Genomic DNA, 16477 nt, shown 5'->3' on the forward strand with positions numbered 1-16477 from the left:
TGCATTTCATGCCCTCTTAGGATCAGGTTTATGTTGAAGTCCTGGTATGTGCTGGTCAGAACCAAACCCAATTGAAAGCATGCACAGTGCTGGACAGATGCCTCAGATTTTGGTAGTTTGGCAGGCAGATGTGTGCTCCTCTTTAGCCACTTTGCCCCAAGGCTGGAAACTGCCTTCTTGAGGGACAGCATAATCCATTTGGAAAACCAAAGGACTGCTCTGATTTTGATCCTGCTCCAAAGACAATCCAGTTCAAACTGGAACCTCTATAAAGTCTAGAGTACTTTGCAACTGGGGCAATTTTGTTTCTCCCCCTTTTTTTTTTTTTAATTCCTTGAAAAACACTTGTGTGCTTTAACTTAAAAAAATTGATGCCAACCACACAAATGATACCAGTGCCAATGGTAACAATAGCATGAGTGCCAGCACCCTCACAGCATTATTAACATCAATGCCAACAGTATCAAGCAAATCTAAGCCAACAGGCCAAGAGTGTCAACAATGCTGATGCCAACAGGAGAGAACGAATGAAGAACCCCTCAGTAACAAACCAATGTGCAAAGCCTCTTTGCTGCAGTGTATTCCCACAATAACAAACTCATGTGCCCAGCCCAGTTCTCATTAGCAACTTTACAATAACACAATTTAATTGCAGGAGCAATTAAATGAAAACACACCAAGGTGTGTATATCCTGGAAGAGAGAAAGATTCAGACGTTTCTGGAGCTGAGGGGTGAATAAAATTAGTGATTAAAGATTTTGTCGACTGCTTTTCCAAATTTCTCTGTCCAAGGGCAATGGTGGCAGCTGGAGCTCCTTTGGGCTGGCCCATGCTGAGCTCTGGGAGTGTCTGCAGGCAGCAGGAGGTTGAGTCCTGTGTGCTTTGCTTCTGAACACAACTCTTATCCTACCTATTCAACAGAGGAATCCTGTGTAAGAGGTAATCTAAGGATTAATGAAAGGATCTGATCCACGCGGCTCTTTCCAGAATCAGTGTGTGTCCAGTCTAATTTTATTATTCTAAGGTTCCTTCAGCCATCAGGGGCACAAACTCTCCTCCAAAGGGCTGAAAGGATTTTTTTCTGGGTCCAGAGCTTGCAATGTGCCTATGAAGCAGGAAATCTGGTGCTGAACAGAGGGTTGGCAAAGATCCAGAGAGACGCATCCTCGTTTACAGAATTCGTACGCCGTGCTTTTCCCCTGACCTTTCAGGTCTGTTTTTGAGTAAAGCAGAGCAGATGCAGCAATCCCAGTGCAGGCACTTGTTGTGGAGGCAGCTGAGGAGCTGGGTTGTGTCCAGCAGCTGTCATAGTGTGCTCCAAGCATACCTCAGTGCGAACAGCAGTTCTGCTTTCTTTCCTTCCAGACAGCAGCTTGATATCATCACCAAAGAGTTCCTCACTGTTTGAAAACCAAAGTTTTCCTTTCGAAGCAGCTGTCGGTAAGTCCTTCTGTTTCACAGAGAACAGGGAAAGTGAAGAATCAGAGGACAAACCAACTGCCCCTCAGCATTCAGGAACTGTGATCAGCCCTCCTGCACAAAGCTTCATACCCTGGGGTTAAAAGGAGGTTTCAAAGCCTGTGTGGAAAAAAAAAAAAGAATTAAATCACTGTGTCTTACGAAGTTTCAACAAATTGCATCCTGAAAGAATCGCTGTTTGTGTTTGAGCTCAGGTTACCTTTGGTGGAGGTGGAGGTTTGCCTTTGGGAACTGGGAGACAGGCAGGTTTTTTCTCTGGTGCCTGTAACGAAAGTGTCGTGTCAGTGTCACTGTGCTTTCCTCTCTGAGCAGCTGCAGAACCTTTCAGCCTTCAGCTGCCTGTGCAGTTATCTCATACATTTACTACAGTGTTTTCCTTGTGGAAGAGCTAGGGGCAAGTCAGGTTAATCTGTCCACACACAATAATAAATACACAAGGGATATAGATATCCTGTTTCAGAAGAGCTTGGAGCTATTCTGAATGTGTAAATTCATCTGTATCAAGTGCCTGTGCTCAAATAGACTGCTAAAGGAGCTGAAGCTGTCACGTGCTCAAGGTACATGTTGAGGAATGTATCTCTAAAGACAGGGGGATATTAAAGGCTTTTATAACCAAGCAGATCTTTTTCCACTCCTCACCCACCGTTTTTCATGCAGGCAATTAGGTTGCTAAGTGTGGAGATGGTTTCTATACCCTCACATGAGGTGGGCAGAAGGCTGAAGCAGAGATGTCAGACATCTGGGTGGGAGTATTTTTGTTGAATTAGGATACTTTGGGATTATAAATGGCAAATACGTTCTTCTGATTTCCAAATATGTACGTGCATATTGATGAAGACCTTCTCACAGGTGCCATGCTTAGTGCCAGCCAGAGAAAGGTGAACAGCTGTGGTGGCAGCCCTGGCACAGATTATCACATGCAATTTAGGATTACATGGAAAAAAAGACCACTCCTTCCCTAAAGAAAATCTAGTTTGATTGATTTGATGTCTTGAAGGTTGGACTAGGTAATCTCAGTGGTCTTTTCCAACCTTAACAATTCTATGCTTACATGAACATTTGTGATTTCTTTAATCACAGCCAGAAACTGAAAATGGTATTTGGCATCTGCTCCTCATCTGCAGCTTAAATGAAAGATGTGGAAAGTTGCAAGGTTATACTTACAAACATGTCTTGCGTGTGAGAAAAGGCTGGTTTGGTGCAAGGGACAGGAGGTGGGGGACCTTTTGGCCTTATGACAGGCTGTAAAAGAAGAGAGTAGAAGACAGATTTACCCTACGTGCATATTTTGTATGTATGAATTTGCATCTTTGATGGGAATGCCTGAGCTTGTGTTTTACAGAGGAAGATCATCAACAGAAGTAAATGGATGTATTCATTACAGAATTAGTTCAGGGACACATTACTTGGGTAGGCCCAAGAGCATACTGGGCTTTATAGCTGGAGAGCAGTGACTTCTCAGCCTTTGGGATCAGATTGGCATTGCAGGTCTCCACTTCCACACTGGCACAGGTTGGGAGGGAGGTAAGGGAGTCACCATCCCTGCAGATATCCAAAAACTGCAGGGAGATGTGGCACTGAGAGACATAGTGAAGATGGGTTTGGGTTGAACTTGGTGTTCTTGGAGATCTTTCCAACCTTTCTCATTCTACTTGATGTCATGTGTGCTGTGTTCCCCAAACCCAACATGAGAAAATAAGAAAATCTCTAGAATCACTTACGCTCCGAAGCTGTGGTTTGTTCTCCTGTAGTGGAGGTACAGGAAGGAGAAGCTTCTTATCATTAATCTGAAACAGAACAATTAAGTCTAATGGAGACCTCATCTTGTGCATTGTCTTTGCACCCTTTACTACAGATAGATCAGTCAAGGGCTGACTTAGTGCCACGTGCTTTACTCCCTCTCTCCCCATGTTGAGATTCACAGCACACTCCTCTCAGCACTACACAAGTGCATTAAAGCCCTCCTGCAGATGTTGCAGAATGCAATTCAGACCCTCATTTATATCTTAAGGTGGCTGTAGAGACCTTGCACTGCCCCCTCTTACCTTCTGGGTGGGTACTGTCAGGCTAGGGTGCTCTCGTTGTCTTTGTTCTTGGTCCACAAAGACTTGATTGGTGGCTCCAGGTCCCCTTCTGGTATGCCTGCTGTGTGAAGATTACATATAACCCTAAATATTACTCCAATTGAAGATTGTTTTAAACTTGCTGAAGTTGAATGCCTGCCTTAATCCAGTTGATCTATTACAAAGCCCAGGGAGGTGATGATGCAGTCTCAGTTCCTGGAGGTTTTCAAGAAACATGGAGACGTGGCACCGAGGGACACAGTCAGTGGGCATGGTGGGATTGGACTTGGGGACCATAGAAGTCTTTTTCCCACCTTTATGATTCTATGAAAGCCATAGCTTTTCTATCTTCTCATCCACCTCCCGTTTTTTAATTACTGTGGGATTAATCTTGAGCACTACAGTTTGAAGACTTCAGTCCTCTCCTCTCTTCACTAAAACTCACAGACCAACTTCCTTGCTTCTCCAGAGTTTCCTTCACTTTCTTTGAAAAACCCCAACATAAATTGCTTGGGTTTAGTTGTCCTTTTCTCAACAGAATAAATATTTTACCTCTTCTTGAATACTCGGAAGCGGAAAAGCAGTACTGTTGCAATTACTATCACAGTGAGGACAGCCAACACACCAGCAACAATAGCAAAACCTGTCAGAAAGACAGAACACAAGTTGCTATTTCTTAAAAGATACACACATACTGAGCAGATGCTCGCCCTGAACATTGGCAGAATATTTGATGTCTAGACTTTCTTTATCCTCGTTGTTGCTCAGGGTTATGGATGCTTCTTGTGTCACAGATGATCCTGAAGAGGAATTTATTTGTGCCAGTTTGGCCATATTTCTCAACTATGATTTTTGCTGGAGCTGTCTTTGGCCTAAACAAACCCAACCTGTTCCATCTGTGCTCAGAGATCACTGCTCTGTAGTTCCTCTCCTCTTTCTCAGAGGGTGTTACCAAAAAACTGGGTAGAGCCCTTTGGCACAGTGTACAAGTAAGGCTTCACAGTTTTAGAAATTAAAATTACTTGCTCTAATCATTCACACAACCCACAGTCACTCAAAGATGCACAAAAGTTAGAGCCCTAGATATGCAATTTTACAAGTTAGGGCTGTTTCACTGGAGCTAAAGGCCTCGTTTCAGTCAGTTGATGGCAGTGTACTCCGTGTATGGCCATGCAGTACTTACTGGTGACTGCTGATGAGCTGTCACAGTTCGGTGGTGCCCACCCTTCTTCACACTGGCATTGCAACTCATGGTCACAAACCTAGGGAAGCACAAAGCCAGGAATAGCTTCAGGATGGAAGTATAAATGCAAATAATGTCAAAACATTTCAGCAGCTGTGAAACAGAGTGCTGGAAACCCATCTAATTTCACATAGACTAAAATTTAGCACTGGCTATTGCAGTTTTGCACAGAATGAATGGAAGATTAGCTGTGATAGTGCATTAGAGGCTGGACTGGACACAGTAACTGTGTCCATCTCCTGTGATCTTAAAAATATGGATGTTGTATCAAGTAAGATTTGATTTCTTAAAAGTTTAGAAAGTTCTGACTTCACAGTTTCTGCAAATTCCTGTCCCTATGACTTGAATACAATGAACAACAGTGCCTATAGTTGCCATACATTGTTTTCTTAAGTTATCAGCACTTGAAGCTATTAACTCACAGCGTGTCCAGGACACTTGGAAGAGCAGTCGCTTGATCTAAAGACATCTTCAGCATAGACACATTCTCCATTGGTGCATACCTGCAGTGTGCAAAGCCAATGTCACAAGGGAAACTTACAGCTTTTAGAACATGCAGAGCTTGCAGTTATTGAGTGAAATGATGAAGAGTGAAAGGAGGCATAGAGAAGCATGCAAACCACTTAGACCTGCTTAGGGAATTTGGGATGTGGATATAATTTTTAATTTGACCTTTGGATATTTTATAGCAAAATGTAGTGACAAAGATGTAGGTATATTTCAGGTAGAAATATGGCAAAGAATTTGGACATAGTACCCAGTGATGCCTAACACATTCATTATAGAATTTATGAAGGATAATATACGCACAATCTTTCAACCTTCCAGTAGAAAGGTATATTTCTTTTGCCACATATGTTTCTGTGAGTGAAAAATGAGTAAAATGTCAATGAAACATAAGGAATTCAGGAGGACAGTAGTTCCTGTTTGCTTTGCTCCTGGTTTATGCAAGACATAGATCCGAAGGTACAGCAAATCAGATCAGTGGAAGTTCAATGTCCACTTCAATCTTCCCTGTCTAAAGTCCTTCTTGTTTGACAAGAGAGCTAATGATGCAACCAAGACTGAAAGAGGGAGAGAAGTTTTTTTTTTTCTTTACTAACCATGCCATCTCCACATTTGGTTCCATTGAGGATCATCCCTAAATCTGTATCTCCGTTCCTAGGAAAGCTTGCTTTGCAGGACTCGAAGGTCACCAGGCTGCCATGGGTGGGCATCTCCTGCCCCCCAGAGCAGAACAACTTCCCACACATGATATCTCTGGAAGGAGAACAACGGTCACTAGAACAATGCACAGCAAAGCTATCCAAGCTGCTGTGTTCTCCAACCTGTATGAACTATGTACTATGAACTCTGTAGGAATAACTGCAGATCCGTTTTACATTGCTGTGTTTTTAGATTGGTTTCTGAGTGGCAGGTTCTTAACTTCTCTTAAGTTCATTAGAAGACCCATAATAATGTGCAGAAATGAGTGTTTAGCTGAGCTATCTCAATTTTAGAGGTTCACCACAAGTTCAGCTTCCCTATTCAAAGTACTTTCCTTGCCCATAGCTGCATATACATGCAAGCAGTCTTACACACACATGAAAGCAGATTGATCTTGAGATAATTTGCATTGCTGCTTTCCCTGGACAGGAGTACTCTTTGGAAACTATTTTTCTTCAAAGAGTATTTACTTCAATATTCAAACTGAATTAGGAAAAAAAAAAAGAGAACTTGTAGGCTAATGTGCCATCTACAATAGTGCACTCTGCTTCCATCTCTTTAATTTGAATGGGATGGATCTCTCTTCCCAAACTCTGGCAGATGTTGTAACAGTGCTTACTTCTTTTTACACGGGACGTGACTACCTCTTTCTTTCCTGCAGTATCCATAATACACCCCCTTCTCATTCATCCGGTAACAGGACGCTGCCCCTTCAGTAGCCTCTGTTAAAGAGGAAAACAAGAAATGCAATTGCACAATCTGCTTAGGAGAGAAGCTAGGAATAGTTTAGGTCTTCTGCCTGTGGAGTCCGTTAATATTTCATTTCTTTCATCTGTTTTGGAAATGGACTTTCTCAGTGAAGTTACCCATGAACCCAAATGACTCCCTGCCACTTTGTGTATTGACCCTGTGATGTTAATGTGTGCATTCAGCAGCATCTGTCCTGTGTGTTCTCCATCCAGCACAAACCTTGCTAAAGGGAAGGAACACAGTGAGGCTGAGGGTGGTAAGCCACCACACACCTTCTGAACTATGTAGACATGCCAAATTTGGGCATTAATTTGAAACACAGACACTTCCTCATTCTATCATGCAAATATCAGCTCCGATCTTAAAAGCATTGTGTGAAAGAGGAACCAGATTACTACTTCACATTTCCCTAGAGGTATATTATGCTTTGTGCTCTGCGCTTCAGCTCAAGTGCTAATAATCATTTACAGTGGAAATATAAAAATCAATAAATTACACTATCAGCTAAAACTCAGTTCTCTTGCCATGCTGTTCCTGATTTCTAAAAGGCCTTCAATGGTTGCTAGCAGACAAAGCCTGCCTTGTCTCTCTGTTGACAGCCTTATATTTTCCATTGGCAGATCGTACTTACGTGGCCCAAAAGCAGCTCTGCACTGGCTTTCTCGGGTGGGACAGTTTCCCATGTAGCAAAAGCCTTCACCATTGTTGCAAGAATGTCCATTCATACGAAATCGATCTGTTGGGCAATTCCCAGAGTAACCAGTGCACATCTCGGGCAGGTCACAGTCATCCTTGGCTTCCCGGCACACAGCTCCTGCTCTTTTGTACTGAATTGGAGGAAAGCAGTGCTTCACTTGATACACCAATCACAACGCTATGCCAGTAATTACACACCCCAAGGACTGATTTCTCCTGTAAAACGTATTCCTGCTTTCACAAAGGTTGGAAATCCCAGCAAGTGTGATAGAAGCTGGGGTCTTACCTGGCAGTCCTCACAGCATTCTCCGTGTGCACACATGGAGCCCGCTGTCAGCTTGCACGTCTCTGGGTCACAGCAGGCGTTTGTGCACTCCTGGGATAGAGCAGACTGTCAGGGCTCTGTACAGCGTTCCCTACTTTGGTCCTTCTGTGCTGCATTCCCAGTGAACTATTGCTTACTGGGGGAGGGAAGGGTATCTGATATCTGACTTAGCTTCTATGAAAACCGTTGTCACTAGAACTCAATGCGTGTAAAGATCTCCAAATGTGGTCATCAAAGAGCTGACCAGAGTGTACAGGGAACTGACTTATTTCCTCCCTGATACTGTCATATCTGTGGCTCTTCCCCATTCTCAGTTCCTCCATGGATACCATATGCTATGCCCTCATCTTCTTCACCACTTGGCGTGTGCTTTGTAGGGATTTGTCTTGGTTGCAGACCAGTAGTTGGATGACTGCAGTTTCTATGGAAGTATTTAATCTAGATTTAAACTGTCTTCCTCAGAAACCAGCCTGAATACAACTAGTTCCCTCTTTCAAATATTCTTTTATCCCCAATGGGGCAGATACCTCTGAAGTACCACAGTCGCATTCCTCTCCTTTTTCCACGAAGCCATTGCCGCAGGTTGAAGGTGCTATGATGGCATTTATGTCTGGGATGTTCGTTAGGCACTTTGGCATGTCATTCAACATGTATTTCTCAAAATCTTGAAGGCTGCAGGAGCTGAATTTCTTAGGTATGATAGAACTGCTTTGAGAAAGCAAGAGGACTTGGGTTAGGATTGTTGTAGACTAGGAGAAGACTCCTCGATGAGCACAAAATAAAGGTTATCACAAAATAACTAAAGATTTTATTTTTGGGGTTATCCATCTAGAAATAACAACTTAGAAGAGCCTGGAATTGAAAGTGGGATGCTCACCACTTTCTGGAATTTTTTCAATTTATGTTTCTTTATATAATTTGAAGGGAATAACCTTAAAGGACAAAAATAATCATAGAATCATTAAGCTTAGAAAGACCACTAAGATCATCCAGTCCAACCATCAGTGCCTCACTACCATGCCCACTAAATATAAGCAACGACTATAATGATCTATTTTGGAAACTGGCAACTTATACAGAGCTCTTCATTCTCAGTCCCAGTGCATTAATGTGCTCACACTTTTTCCCAGACTCTTACCTAACAGTATCTGTCATGATACAAACTTGAGAATGACACGTGCAGACTTTGGTGTCATGGCTCATGCCAAGGTTGTGTCCCATCTCATGTGCCATGGTAGCTCCAACTGCAATCTCATTTCTGCTGTGATCCTGTGGAAAGAGGAACAGCCTATTACTTCTGTGAGCATTGCAGAGCACGTAGGAACATCAGAGAAATCGTGTGGCTGAGAAATAGAACAGTTCTTCAAGTGACAATATATAATACATAATCTGATGGTGTTAGCCAATCCATGCATGCATCTATTCCACAGTTCCTCACTGAAAACAGGAACCTTAAACTAGACACAAAAAATGACTTGTTTTTCTCCTCTCACTCTGTATGTGTCTGGTGCTCCAAATAAAGATGTCTGAGTTTGATGTTGGTGTGCAGATAACACAAATACCAGACTTTGTGTGTTCTTTCTTCACTCTCTGAACTTCATTTGAAATAAAGCCTGTGACTTCTACAGCCTAATAAAACAGCAATATGGACCAGACAAAGAGCTGGAAATGTAAACTCAATGATTTTCATTAATAGAATCATTGACACATTAGGGTAGGAAAAGACCACTAATCTCAACCAAAATGTTCTCTGCTGGTTGAGTGAGAACCAGGAAAGCTTTTAAAAATGAGATAAACAAGAATAAATCAGACCTGGATAATACCTGCAGAATATACATCACTGCATATGGATTTTATAAAAGCTAATCCAATCGTTGTCCCCTCGAGGTCATGGCCCCTGAAAGAAAGAAGCACAGCGTGAAATGCAGTGATGTTACCATGAAGCAGATCTGAATCCAATGTTTGCTTTACTAACCAAGTAGAATCTCAAAGTACATACTCGTTTCCAGCTCCAGCTTTCATCCTTGATTTACATACAGTGCTTGAAGATATGCTTAAGAGTAGTGCAAATTAGAAAACAACTAGACACACTTTTTTAAGGTAAATTCTTAGGTAAGTTACGTTTCCATTCATGAGATCCAAGCAGCTGGTTCAATGCAAATTACATGAAGTGCTTGGATGAGTGAGAACTGACTATGAGCCAGAATAGCAAAGTAAATGCTGGTTAGGTTTGGTGATTTGCATTCCCCAGCCTTTAAGCATCATGCCATGATTCCTTGTGTTTTTAGACTACACTGCAGTCTTTGGGACACTCAACTGCTTTGTGACCAGAGCAGGAAAAGCAATGATACGTACGTAATTAGCTGAGCATTGTCGTTTCTTTTCCTCTTTAATAAATCTGAGTTCCGCCACTTTGAGAAACTGTCCAGAGTTGATCCTGCAATAGGACTCAAGGAGCATTTATCATTGTCTGTCCAGATTTCTAGGCCAACTAGAGCCACGTAAATATTGATGGCCTTATAAACCTGCACCAGGGAAAAGGTTTCGCTGTAAAACACGGTACTTCGCAAAGATTTCCAAAACATTTATCTGCATAATTGGTTCACTTTTGTCACTTCAATGCGGTCCACTCCAACCTTGATTTAAGGATTTGCAACAAAACCAAAGACAAAACTTGAAATCTTATTTCCCCCCACCCATATACCAACCATAAAAATGGCTTTAAAGTACATGGAAAATTCAAATTTTGGAGGAAGTTTAAGTTGTGGAAGAATGAAGAATCAGTTCATGCTTTTTGAAGGATGTCAGTCCATGACTTTAAGAGATATTAAGAAAATAAGATGCAAGTCTTCATTTAACAGCAATTTAACTTATACAAATTTCCTGCCTGAAGGCAGACAGCAAAATGATATGGGCAGATTTGCTTTAAAAATGACAGTATAGTTTTCATTTTTTCTTCCACGCTACAATAAAAAAATGTATAAATTTCACAGAAGTATAAATCACTTCTACTTAATTTTTTGTTCTGCTCTGTTTACTCTTACCGTGTTGATGAAATTGACTATTCCAAATATCCTTTGTTTTACTGTTTTAACATCTTTGTTGTACTTCTTATACTGAAAAATAAAATATGTGGTGTCGGGAATGAGAGAGAGAAAAAAAAAAAAAGAAAAAGATTTGTCAGTAAAGAAACATCTCACAGAAGATTGCATTGTAAATGACACCACACCTGGTCTGGTGTTGTCTTTTCTATTTATAGTTTTATCAGACCATATGGTGGAAAGCCTGAGGGAACTGGGCTGCAGCTGGGACTGCTTGTGGTCCCAGTACTGTAGTTGTGGTAGGAGCCCAGAATGAACAACACTGCCCTCAGTCTCATGAGAAAAACTGAATTCAATACCCACCACAGTGTTGTCTGCAACGACATAAACTTCCAGGTATTTTTTTGCCTTCAGATACGCCTTCATCTAGAGAGAAGATAAATTTTGGTGACTTACAGGGCTTGTTTCAGCCTCATTCTTAGTAATTTCCCACCAATGTATTCATTACTGGGGTCTTCCTCTTGATAAGTAATTTTGAATGGGACCATCTCATTTTAAAAATGATGAAAGCTAGACCAGGTATTAAGCACTCAGATGGTTAAAAACACACACGGGCATGCGTAGGAGGGCTTCACTCAGTTGGCAGCTCCAAAAACTCAGATCTGAGATCTTGCACTGGTTGTTTAAGGTTTGGCCACGCTCCACTGCTTGCAATTACTTCTCTCCCAGAGGTGCCAGCAGACAGTGGGACTTTGGCCACTCACCCACTTTTGCTGTGGCCTTGCTTTTCTGCTCTGTACTTACTTCTGGGCTATTGCTGGATTTGAAGATGTTACTGATGGGGTCACTTGCATTCACTTCCCAGCTGCTATTGATTACTCCACAGGTTTTGATGGACTTATCTTCCACGTACTCATAGACCGCATGTTTGTCTCTGTCTGACGTTCCCAAGGGTTCAATAAGGTACTTCTGCCCACGGGTCTCAAAATACCCACTGTGAAAATGTTTGTTAGGTTAGATTTTTGAATCCACATGACTGAGACAGCAACAATCTCTCTAATAGCATTTAGACAACATGTAGGGACTACTGCACACCTCAGTTCAATCATATAAATATTACAGTTGGAAAAGACCTCGAAGATCACCAAAACCAGCCACCAACCCATCACCAACTGTCTACAGTGGAGCATGGTTTGGCAGTCTGCATGCAGGAATCAAAGCTGTTGTGTTGGGGATGGTCTTTAAGGTCCCTTCCAACCCAAACCATTCTGTGACTCAATTCTGTGAACGGGAAGCTCTGGCTCATCAGGCGAGGTCTCTTGAGTAGTTGACTGACAGTCAAAAGGAAAGTGGATTAAGAATGAATTAGTTTTACAGCTGGGAGTCTTATGCTTGAAAAGTGAATTTCAGCTTCATCGGTGAGTTCAAAGGCAGGCTTTCATCTTTAATTCAGCTCTGTTTCCTTATAAGCATACAAGAATAAAAGATACCATCAATTTATTTACAATCTGATTCTATTTGAATTGGAAACTTATCCTCATTCATATTTTGATATCAGTACCACTTGGAAACCAAATCTCCACATTACCTTAAACCTTTGCAGGCATTGATACTTGCTATTGAGTCAGCCTCATCCTGAATGTAACCTTCATAGTAACAGTGATCCTGTTTAGAAACAGAAAAGTACCTTTTCAAATTGATTTCAGGAGACAAAGGACACCAGTTAGATTGCTACAATTAACTATTCTATTTGCAGAGGTCTCCTTCTTTTACCCTTAGCACTTTCCCTAAGACAGTTGTTAATAGAATCATAGATATCTGCTCCAGTCATCAGCCCTTGAAACATGCTACTCAAACCTCTGTGCACTCTGGTTTCTCTTTTTGCATGGATATTTGGTTTCACTTTCCCACTAAATTATTTTCCTTCCATCACAACACATAAAAAATAACCACTGACAACATAAACATTACTGTAGACAGAAGGCAAGGTGTTATACATCTTTTCAGGATATGAAAGAAGCCAGGATAGGGGCTAATTGCTTTCCATAGGATCCATTCAGGGAGTGAGAGTAGTTGGAACAATCAGAAATTGCCCCTTTTTTGCCCTCACAAAAAATAAAATAAAAGGGTCATAGAGCTCTCTATGCACATTTATTTCAGTTCTTTTTGCTGCAAATCACCCCGTGAAAAGTTAATATTAGGCTTTGTATTCTAAATTGCATGTATTAAAACAGGCAGTGTGACATTGGACTGAAAGCTTCAGGTGAGGGCTTTGTTGAGGATAAAACTGGAGGGCAGACAGTTAATTAAAAAAAAAAAAGGACTAAAATGTAACAGCCATTTCCTTTGAGTCTGAATAAGTGATTGGTCATGGCTCAGAGAAACCACCTGGAGTAGCATGCAGCTCATTTGCTTTGAGTGTGGGCGATAAGGTGAGCCAGAGGAAATCTGTGCTTATCTGAATCTGTGATCTCACCGAGATTAGATGTAAAAGCAAGGCACTGAGCTGCACAGAATGAACAAAGTCAGGTGGGCAGGGGAGGGTTTGGTCTGTCCTGACTCCACTCCCTGTCCTGACAAAGAGAGAAACTCAGCTCTGATTTGCATTCATCAGCTGAGAGGTGAAAAGTGGCCAAAGACAAAGCCAGGCTGATTTGTGTTATTCATTCATGAATCTCATACAGACCTCAGTACAGGGAAAGTAAACCTTTTTTTCTCACCTTGATTTGAGGACTCGTGGTTATCTGCTGACCATCATCTGAATAAATTGTTTCAGTATAGTCCCCAGCTAATAGATGCCTGCAAAGATTAAAGAAGAGTTATTATTCAAATAATTGTAGTCATCTAGAAATGAGACGATTGTGTAACAAGTGAAGCATTTAAGGAATTCAGGTGATTACTCAGGTTATGATTAGTATCAGAAGACAAGGGAAGAAAAGCACCTGGGTGGGGAATTCTGCCTGTGTGTAATTCTTACTCAAAAGGACATACTAAAATAAGAAATCAATTAATGCCTACTTATTTCATTAGTACAAAGTAATCTCCTGGTTGATCTGAAAGTAAATACATGACAATATATGTGGCATTGATTCTATTTTGGCCTCCCATTTGTGTAGACATTTCCAACACTCCACGGTGGTACGGTTTTGTTCTCTTCCCAGTTCCCCCCCCCGGATATAATGGTGAAGTTATGGGTCAATGGGAAAGCTGCCTCATCTGCTCCTACATGCACGTAGCTGTGTGTGCACACAGACACATTATAATATATAGTTATCATGAGCTGATTATAGTACCACTGTATTTACACAGTCATTAGAAAATCACCTATTAAAGCAGACTTGTTTGATACTGTGTTAAATGTTGTGGTGCAGCCAGCAAGCAGAAAATTATAACTGTTTTTGTGTATTACACTCCTCAACGATTGGCAGAAGTAGTACTGAGGTAGCAGCACTGGAAACCTTGTTAGAAGACTGTTGCATTCCCTTTTATTTTCCTTTCCATATTTGAAAGAGCTTATAGAGCTAACATGCCCCATTTTTGTGGATATTCCTCTTGTTCTTCCCTGTAGCTTCTACCAACATGGAACAAATAGATATAACCCAGAGACTACCCATATAAGAAGGAAATATGTGAAATGTAATGAGGACATTAAGCATTCCACCAATTTAGATGTCTTGGGAATAAGCAGGAGAACAGTCATAGAATCATAGGATCATGAAATAGTTAAGGTTGGAAATGACCACTAAGACCAGCAAGTTCTACCCCAGTCCACCCCCATCATGCCCATAGAATCATGGAAGCATTAAGGTTTATGATCGTGGAGACCTTCTCCAAGTCCAACCATCAGCTCATCCCCACCATGCCTACTAAACCATGTCAAAATCAGCAATGCAGGCAAGTCATTCTATCACAGTAATGAGCACATATAGTTATTTCACACTACCAAAACAGGGGCAAAATGCTCTGCCCTCTTCTCTCATGCGAGTTGAACGAAAACACTTTCAATACACAGGAGCTTAAATCCTGTGGTTTTTATCCTGCATGCCTTTACAGAGCCACGTACAGTGAGGAACAATGTTTAAGGAAAAGGTTGAACTGAGCATACTTATTTTTCTGTAGGTGCAATATGACTTCCTCTCCGTTGGCTTTGATTCCATACTCCATTGTATCATCATATTTTGTCTGTAAACAGATTTAACTGTTAGAATATGGACTCTCGTAATTTCTGGCCTCGTTGTGAGCTAGATGGCTGTTGAGTTGCCAGCTGAATTCTTTTCCTTCTCTTTCCACCAAAAATAAGCACTCTGGCAGTTATAGAATAAGCAGAAGGTCGTTTTCCTTCATGTTTTTTGTTTTTTTTTTTAGAGGACCAAATCTAACTTTGCAAATGCATTTCTACAATCATAAACACACATTCCACCTATTAACTGCTGAAGTGGATGTTTAAATTCAACCTGTTTTGTAACTCTCTTAAGAATGGAAATGCTTAGTTTTAAGCCTTTAATTTTCATGTACTTCAAATCAAGATGGTCAAAGGTTATTCAAAACCCGAGCAACATCAAAACCCACATCTTTGCAGAGATACAAGTACAGAAGGAGATGCTCTGATTGCATGCAGGTACATTGCTGTCAGTCTTCACCTTACATAGGATCACTCTTTCAGATTTTCTCTTTCCTTTTGCAAGATCCTTTGTCTTGCTCCCAGTTTGCTGACTCTTGAAAGCCAACAGTAGTCAGATTCCAGCAAACTTTCCCCATTTCTCAGCAAACAAAAAGCAAAAGTTCACTATTTAAATACCTGTTCTTTGCTTTTTTCTACATCTCTTTTATGTACTGTGTGCAATTTCCGTGGATAAACTATTTCATATTGCTCAACTCCAGGTAATTTCTTGCTCGTGCTTCCTAGGGAGAAACAGATGTATATTTATGAAAGCACAGTATTAACTTGTTAAACACCATATTTCATCTCTGCCAAGACCCAGTTCTTTTGGGCTGCATAGCCACTCATTTCTGATCTATTCTCTGTTATGGCATGTGCTCATCTGCTCTTAGGCTCTGAGGTTTCGGCTGAGTTGCCATCACTGGCAGTTTATGGAATAGATTCACTGAGGTTGGAAAAGACCTTAAGATCACCAAGTCAACCCCACCCCCACCATGCCCATTAACCATGTCCCTCAGTGCCACATCTCTGTGGTTCTTGAACACCACCACGTACAGTGTCTCCACCACCTTACTGGGCAACCCATTCCACCTGAATTTGTAGATGGAAAAATATCCTGCGCAATTCCCTCTGGATTTCTTTCTCCAACACCCATCAATGTTTTTGCATCTGCCAGCATAATAGACCACCCGTGCAACCTTTTCTTTTTGCAAATGACGTGAGTTAAGTTGTGTGGATCTGTGGAATGAACGACCTTCAAACTTTCTTGCCTACTGTCTGTAATGCTATAACGTGTCAGAAAGCACAGCAATAATAACAGGGTGGCAAAGTCTTTGGCTGTAGCAAATGAGGGGAAGCCCAAATGCAGCAGCCATAGAGGCAGAAATGAAGGAAAGAATCTGCTTACCTTTGCAAGACCTCATGTAGGCAGGGATCTCCAGAGAGGTACCGTCCCACCCCTGCCAACCCTTCAATGAGGTTTGGGAAGCTCTTCCAGTCACTCAGATGCATTGA

General features: G+C 41.5%; 1 protein-coding gene across 2 annotated transcripts; it reads right to left on the reverse strand.

Annotated features, from left to right (window-relative positions):
• Positions 1 to 337: 337 nt before the first annotated feature.
• On the reverse strand, positions 338 to 15392 carry ADAM28 (ADAM metallopeptidase domain 28). Of its 2 annotated transcripts, none has more exons than XM_065745131.1 (22): positions 14909 to 15392; positions 13524 to 13602; positions 12392 to 12468; positions 11608 to 11797; positions 11167 to 11229; positions 10807 to 10878; positions 10118 to 10287; positions 9575 to 9659; positions 8901 to 9031; positions 8290 to 8467; positions 7724 to 7813; positions 7373 to 7568; positions 6611 to 6713; positions 5889 to 6045; positions 5208 to 5288; positions 4726 to 4804; positions 4095 to 4185; positions 3525 to 3624; positions 3201 to 3266; positions 2644 to 2721; positions 1679 to 1741; positions 338 to 1578 (listed from the first exon to the last, which is right to left on the reverse strand). In XM_065745131.1, exons 1-22 carry the CDS (start codon positions 14965 to 14967, stop codon positions 1546 to 1548), a joined length of 2241 nt encoding a protein of 746 aa, XP_065601203.1. In that variant the 5' UTR covers positions 14968 to 15392; the 3' UTR covers positions 338 to 1545. The 2 variants fall into 2 exon arrangements, with proteins under 2 accessions (XP_065601203.1, XP_065601202.1); XM_065745130.1 differs by having other exon boundaries at positions 8290 to 8470.
• Between the last annotated feature and the right edge of the window lie 1085 nt (positions 15393 to 16477).

The sequence above is a fragment of the Cyrtonyx montezumae genome, unplaced genomic scaffold, assembly GCF_038088225.1.
Source record: "Cyrtonyx montezumae isolate F1298 unplaced genomic scaffold, pur_monq_1.0 scaffold_33, whole genome shotgun sequence".
NCBI lineage: Eukaryota > Metazoa > Chordata > Aves > Galliformes > Odontophoridae > Cyrtonyx > Cyrtonyx montezumae.